The following is a 7452-nucleotide window of genomic DNA, read 5'->3' on the forward strand; positions in this document are numbered from 1 at the left end:
ATTACGGATGATCGCAATGTTTTATGCCAAATATGTTGTGGGGATTTGAATCGAGAAACTCGCATTCTATAAATAACTATATATCAGTATCGCCGTATGTGTGTGCAATTATACTGTTTCGAGATATTATAATTAGAGGCGCCAAAGTCACCAAAAAATTGAGTAAGATCAGAGAGGACGAAGGACAAAAATTGAGTTAACAGCACGATCAGTTCCGTGAACATGCAAGCCAGTAGAGAGAGCTCATTGATTGCAAATTGAGAAACAGTTGAAGGACAGAAAATATTTGCTCACGTTTTTTGTCAGGTGACCTAGAAGAACCACTGTTAACCAAAAGTTATGTATTCGAAAGCTACTGCATAAAAACAACAGAAACTCGCAGCTTTTTGTTAGTGCGCCTAGCAAATTCTGTTGTATATGTGGTTTCGGTTTCGGTTTGGGGATCACCTGCCGCCAGAGGCACCAGTGTCGCTATGTGTATATATATGACTGTATGTGGAAATAAACCGGGATGGTTTTAATTGCTAGCAATTCATGTACTTGAGCGGCACCCGCCGCTACAACATTGGTGACGAGGACGGGATCATTTCGGGGGGCGTGACTTTCGCCGCTTGCTTTCAGGCGCCATGAGCCTTTCTGGACTCGCGCCGCCGCCCCCGTTCCTGCCTGTGCCTGGTCGACCTGCTGTTGCGTGGCCGCAATGGTTCCACATCTTCGAGAACTACGTGCTTGCTTCGGGGGCCTCTGACTGCACGCCGGATCGTCGCAAAGCACTACTTCTTCACAGCCTCGGCGTAGAAGGTCAGCGCATATTTTACACATTACCACTTCCATCGTTGGACAACGTCAAGCTCGGTGAGCAAACTGCTACTGAGAAAACGTCGGAAGATAGCAAGGGCACAGGCGACACAAGGCCTGAAGTATCGTCGTACGATATCGCAGTCGCCGCTCTGCATGCTCATTTTTCGGCAACAAGCAATGTTGTTGCCGAACGGCATCGTCTCAGTAGGCGAGTTCAGCAAGCTGGTGAATCAGTGAATGAGTACATCACTGCATTGCGGGAGCTTTCTGCTACATGCTCTTTTCCTGCCGAAGAACATTCGCTGCGTGACCAGTTCGTTGCTGGTATTTCGTCTCGGAGCTTGCGCGAGCGTCTTCTGCTTGAAGGATCGTCTCTCTCGTTCGCTAAAGCAGTACTACTGGCAAGGCAGTTTGAGCTGGCGTACAATGATCTGCAAGAATTTCCTTCTGTAGATGTTGGACGCATAAATACTCGTGGAAATACGCCTACGCGTGCACCAGAATCCGACGAGAGCTCGAAGTGGTCGCACAACCGCCAGTCTCGTTGTTATCGCTGCGGTTCATCCCGGCACAATGCAGCATCAGTTCGCTGTCCAGCCAAAAGCAAGCGTTGTCACCATTGCGGTGTCATGGGTCACTTCCGCTCAGTTTGCCAGAAACGAGACTCCGCTCCGGTGCGTGAGGTAGACAGCCAAGACTCTCCTAGCGAGGAAGTTTTGAGCATTCTAGCTGTGACGACGGCCGCTCGCTCCGCTGTTTACGTCACAGTTTCGATTGACCGTGCGGACATAACTTTCCTTGTAGATTCTGGGTCGTCAGTTTCCATTGTTGCACACGATCTTTTTAAGCAGTATTTTGAAGGCAAAGTACTTTTGGCCCCGACTGTTCGGTTACTGGACTATTCAAAACAGCCAATTCCGGTTCGTGGCTGTTTCTTCGCTGACGTTACGTACAAAGCTAGCACAACAAGCCTTCTTTTCTACGTCGTAGAACAAGGCACCTCACTCTTGGGTATCGATGCCATCAAGGCCCTCGGTCTACAGATTGATGGGTCATCTCTGCAATGCCTTGAAACGACGCTAACTTGTAATTCTCGAAGGGAACAGCGCCCTGACCCGACGAAAGCCGTGCAGGATATTAACCTCCCAAAGGAATTAGTTGGTGAGTTTGGATCTCTTTTCGATCCAGGCCTTGGCCTCGCGAAAGGTTTTGTGCATCACGTCAAAACGCGATCCACGGTGCAGCCAGTGCAATCTAAACTTCGGCGCCTTCCGCTCTCGCTACGACCATTGGTCTCTGAAGAGCTCCATCGGTTGGAAAATCTGGACGTGATAGAGAGGGTAGAGGCATCTGAATGGGTGTCACCCATTGTGGTCGTTAAGAAGAAAGAGGGAGGTATTCGCCTCTGTGTAGACCTTCGACAAGCAAACAAAGCTGTCGTAATAGACAGCTTTCCCCTTCCTCATACAGAAGAGCTATTGCATAGTTTAGTGGGGGCTACAAATTTTTCTAAGCTAGACCTCGCATCAGCTTACCACCAGGTCATGCTTCACCCTGCGAGTCGCGATTTGACCGCATTTAGAACTCACGAAGGCCTCTTTCATTTTAAACGAGTGTGCTTCGGACTGGCTTCCGCGCCTTCTGCATTTTAGAGTATGATGTCCAAAGTCCTGCAAGGATGTAAGGGCGTGCTCTTCTATATAGATGACATTATAGTCTTCGGGCGGGGCCGGCAGGAGCACATAGATAACCTTGCAGCAGTACTTCAACGCATTAAAGAGGCAGGACTCAAACTGAACAGCAAATGTATCTTCGATACGCAGGAACTTTCATTTTTGGGTAACAGGATCACAGCAAGTGGTATTGTTCCGCTGGAGAAAAAGGTTGCTTCCATCAAGGATACACCGGCACCCACCAATACAGCCAGCCTTCGATCGTTCCTGGGACTGGCCGAATACTACTCTAGGTTCGTTCCCAACTTTGCCGATATGGTTGAACCGATGCGCGTTCTGCTTCGAAAGGGGCAACGATTTGTTTGGTCTGGCGAGGTAGACTCCAGTTTTCGAAAGACCAAAGAGGCACTTACGTCCAACATAGTCCTGCGGATGTTCGATGCATCTCTTCCAGTTGTTGTTTCCACTGACGCTTCAGACTGTGGGCTTGAAGCGGTTCTCCAACAGGTGGAGGGAGAGAAACTACACTCTGTCGCCTTTGCTTCTCGAGCGCTTTCATCTGCAGAGAGGAGATATTAAGTAGGAGAACGCGAAGCGCTTGCGTGTGTTTGGGCGTGCGAGAAGTGGCATGTTTACTTGTGGGGACGCCATTTCACGTTGCTTACTGACCATCAAGCCTTGGTCGCATTGCTGTCTACTCAAGGGCCAGGAAGGTGTCCTTTGCGGATAGCACGGTGGGCGGAGCGCATACTGCAGTACAACTATACAGTAAAGTACCGGAAGGGTTCGCAAAATCGAGTAGCAGATGCGCTCTCTCGCCTCCCTGCGTCACCTCCTCAGGAAGAAGAGACTTTACCAGACGAAACTGTATCAGTTGCCCTTATATCTTCTTGCATTACCAGGCAAGAGTTTGAACAGGCCCAGTCGGAAGACAGCACACTGCAACGAATCAAGGCCTACATTGAATCGTCCTGGCCTGCGCAAAAATTTCTGCCGGGTGAGCTTCAACCTTTCCTCAAACTTCGCGATGAACTGTCAGTGGTGGACAATTTGATTTTGCCTGGCGAACGCCTTGTGGTTCCCGCATCACTTACAGCGCGGATAATTACCGCTGCTCATGAGGCTCACCCTGGAATTGTACGATCGAAAGCACGTCTGCGAGAAAAATTTTGGTGGCCAGCCATGGACAGGCAAGTCGAGCTAGCTATTCAAACGTGTAGTATATGCCAGGCAGCGGCCAAGAGCACGAAGGTTATGGCTGCACCATTGAACCCGGTCCCCTTACCAAAGGAACCGTGGCTAAAGCTTGGCATGGACATTGTTGGCCCATTTGAGAGAGCACCACACGATTGTCGATATGCGATCACGCTAGTCGACTACTTTTCTAAGTGGCCCGAAGTATACTTTTGCAACCAAGCCACAACACGCACAGTAACAGGCTTCTTGGTGTCAGTGTTCGCACGTGAAGGTTACCCAGAGGAAATTGTTTGCGATAACGGGCCACAGTTTTTATCTCGAGAGTTCCAAGCTTTTCTGCAGGATCGCGGCATCCGCTTGCGGCATTCGTCCGTATACTACCCGCAAGCAAACGGACAGGTAGAACGGTTCAACAGAGTCTTTAAAAGCTTTGCTCAAGTGGCTACACTCGAGCAGCGTCCCTTACGCCAAACGGTAACAGAATACTTGGGCATTTACCGTTGTACGCCGCATGCCACAACTGCAGTTGCTCCAGCACTTCTCCTGCATGGACGTCTGCCAAGGACTCGGCTCGATGTCGTTGGGTATCCGTCAGCAATATTTGCAACCGACCCTACTTCAGAGCTCCACCGCCTACGCGAGCGGGTGAAGCAAAAGCAGCAATCCAGTAAACTATACACAGACGCTCGCAGGGCCGCAAGGGAAACCAAAGTGAATGTTGACAACCTCGTACGAGTACGCAGACAAACTGCTTTTAAAGGTGACCTGGCTTTTAGCCGTCCAAGAAAAGTGATAAGAAAACAGGGGCAATCGTCCTTCCAACTTGATGATGGAAAAACGTGGAACGCTTCAAAGTTGTCAAGGATGCCACGAGCTTCTGCATCTATCTGTGGGTGGGGGGAAAGGAGTGATACAAATGACACCGCTAGGGAAAGCAGCTCACCGCCTACCTTGGAGAGACCCGTTTCAGAAGCGCCAACCGGAACTTCAGCTGTGGCTGCTGCGAAGCAGCCGCCTATGTCACCAGTGACCGGCTGTGAGCCGGAAGAAACTTCGCCTGCCGCCAGTAGTTTCTCAGAAGCATCGGGACCTCAGCGTAGGGTACAGCCATCAAGGAATAGACGACCTCCAGACCGCTATGGACACTAAGTACAGAAAAACACGTTTTGCAGTGAACGTGAACGTGTCACAATCTGCACGAGTGTTGAGTTTGCTGACGTTGTGAAATATGGACATAAATGGAGTTGTATCTTGTTTTCCTCTTTTTGTTTTATATTTTTGTATTAAGTGCATAAGACAAGCACATTGTTGTTACTGTAAATATAATTCTGTAAAAGAGCACTAACGTACTTCCACTACTAAATCACTAACCCATGTAGCTGTCTTTTTTTATAAGGAAGGGAAAATGTTGTATATGTGGTTTCGGTTTCGGTTTGGGGATCACCTGCCGCCAGAGGCATCAGTGTCGCTATGTATATATATATATGACTGTATGTGGAAATAAACCGGGATGGTTTTGGTTGCTAGCAGTTCATGTACTTGAGCGGCACCCGCCGCTACAACACATTCCTTTCTTTGAAGCGAATTTAGCATCCTTCTTACTGCAAAGAGGGTGCTTTTCTATACCAAGTAGCGAACGTAGCAAACACTTCCAGAAAAGGGAACTTAGTACTATGTCCTTTGCAGTTTTCTTGCTGCCTGATTTAGCACCACTATTGATGGCAATTTTTTTTCTGAATTTCTTAAGTCGCGTGCGTCTTTGAAACACTAAATTATTTCACTCTCCCTAGGGTGCTAGTTTCACAAAATCTCAAGTTTAAATTTATAGACTGCATGTTTTGTGACAGCTTGTTGGAAATTTTGTACACTCCTGTAAAAATTTACCAATTGTTTTTTTCCTGTTGGAAAGCTAACAAACTGGCTTTCTTGGGGCTTTGGTATACTATAAATAAAATTTATTATCCATCGAAACGCTAAATAGCGCGCGAAAAAGGATAGAGAAAAATTCCGCAAGAATCCAGAAGCAGACAGCTTTAACTACAGTTTGAGCGTTTACGTGACTGTTCCTTTTTCCGGCATGCACCTACACTACGCCAACACCGATTACGAGGAAGTTACCCGGCTCTGTGTGCGTTGACTACCAATAAGTCTGCGCAGTGAGATCCATCACAGCGGCGCAGTACCTGCTTGGATTGTGATCACCCACCTCTACAGTGAAAACATATTCTCTACAAAAATGGGTTCTGAATCTCTGTTGTGCGGATGTTGACCACATGTTAGATCAACAGAATTAGAGCAAACATTCAAGACAGCTTGAACTTGACTGCATTAAGAGATGACCAAAAGAACTGTCATTGTGTTTTACTGAACAGCACTTGTGTTGTCGTGTTTGTTTATTTTTCTTGGCAATTTGCAATAGAGCTCTTATGCTGTCTAATGGTTTTCTTATACTTCTACGTAGCAATTGTTATACAAGACAATTCTGTAATGATGTGCTTAACCTTTAATAATTTAACTTGCATTTGATCATTGAACAGATTCCGCAGCGGAAGACTTGACGAGTTCATGTTATGAAAGTGGTCAGATGTTTGTTTGCATGTTGGTTGCAGTCGAACTCATGCCGTGCAAACAAGCAGCGAAAATGTGCCTGCGAAGGTTTTAGGCTGAACAAGGTGCCATTTTATTCTATACAACCTATTAATGCAAGTACATACACATAATTTTAACAAGTTAATTATTTCCTCTTGCATATTTGCGTGCAGCCTAAAATAGCATCAGAATCCGCTTCAGAGTCTACACTTTCGTCGTGAGCATGTTGGCTCACATTTTGCCCCGGCAAGGAGGCATGAAAGCCAAATTCAACTTCGAAGGGGGGATTCTCTTATTTTCATGCAACATCAAAGGCAGTAGAAGATACATCATGATCCTTATTAGTTTTGCTCGTGCGCTCTAAGGCTCTCTACTTCAATGAATCCGATGGCTAAGGGGTTATGGCGCTCGGCTGCTGACCCGAAAGACGAGGGTTCAACACAGGCCGCGGCCGTCAAATTTCCAAATTCTAGAGGCCAAAATTTCCAGAGCCCTTGACTACGGCGACCCTCATAGCCTGAGTTACTTTGGAACATTAAACACCCATAAACAGAAACAAACAAATCATTCCATGAATCCGGATCAGTGTCAACAGACAGTGGCCGGTCAAGTGAGGCTCGCTGCCTAAAACGCTACTAAGAACCGCGGGACACATGTTACCGCTGCGATTTTGTAATTGCTCAAAAATATCGCCAAAAAAGGCCAGCTGCTAACATTCGCATTGAAGTGCGCGGAAAAGCTTGTCGACACTGCTCGCTGTCCGCCAGCAGCTGTTCCGGCCACTTGCACGAGCATATGGCTGCCTGCCTGGCTCCGTCCCAACGCCACATGTGCGCCGTGGCTGGCGCCGGTGGGTCGCGAAAGGACCTGGTTGCAGGTGTGAATTTTGTAGTGCACGATGCTCTGCGTGAACCCAGCGGCTCCCCTCTGTGTTTCTACACATTAGGCGCCATGCCGGAACCCCTTTCTGGTTAACATCCCTGCCTTTCCCTCCTCCTATTTATCTATCTATCTCTATGCGCCATGCCGTTGTGGCTGTTTCTTCACCGTCTCATCTGGTATCGCTGTTTCTCTTCGCCTAGAGGGCCCTGGCTTGTGTTGCAATTGGCCGCCGCTGCTGCTTCAGCTGCCGGGCTATTGCCGTTCCGCCGAGGACAAATCTTGCCGCTTGGCCTTGTTCCTTAACATTTCT

The 7452-nt window shown here is 47.9% G+C and overlaps 1 protein-coding gene across 1 annotated transcript; it reads left to right on the forward strand.

The window, feature by feature from the left end:
* Nucleotides 1-626: 626 nt before the first annotated feature.
* On the forward strand, nt 627-6481 carry LOC144120162 (uncharacterized). Its single transcript, XM_077652590.1, has 2 exons — nt 627-1250; nt 6434-6481. The coding sequence occupies exons 1-2, from the start codon at nt 627-629 to the stop codon at nt 6479-6481; spliced, it is 672 nt and encodes a 223-aa protein (XP_077508716.1).
* The last annotated feature ends 971 nt before the right edge of the window (nt 6482-7452 follow it).

The sequence above is a fragment of the Amblyomma americanum genome, chromosome 2 (assembly GCF_052857255.1).
Source record: "Amblyomma americanum isolate KBUSLIRL-KWMA chromosome 2, ASM5285725v1, whole genome shotgun sequence".
Classification (NCBI taxonomy): Eukaryota; Metazoa; Arthropoda; class Arachnida; order Ixodida; family Ixodidae; genus Amblyomma; species Amblyomma americanum.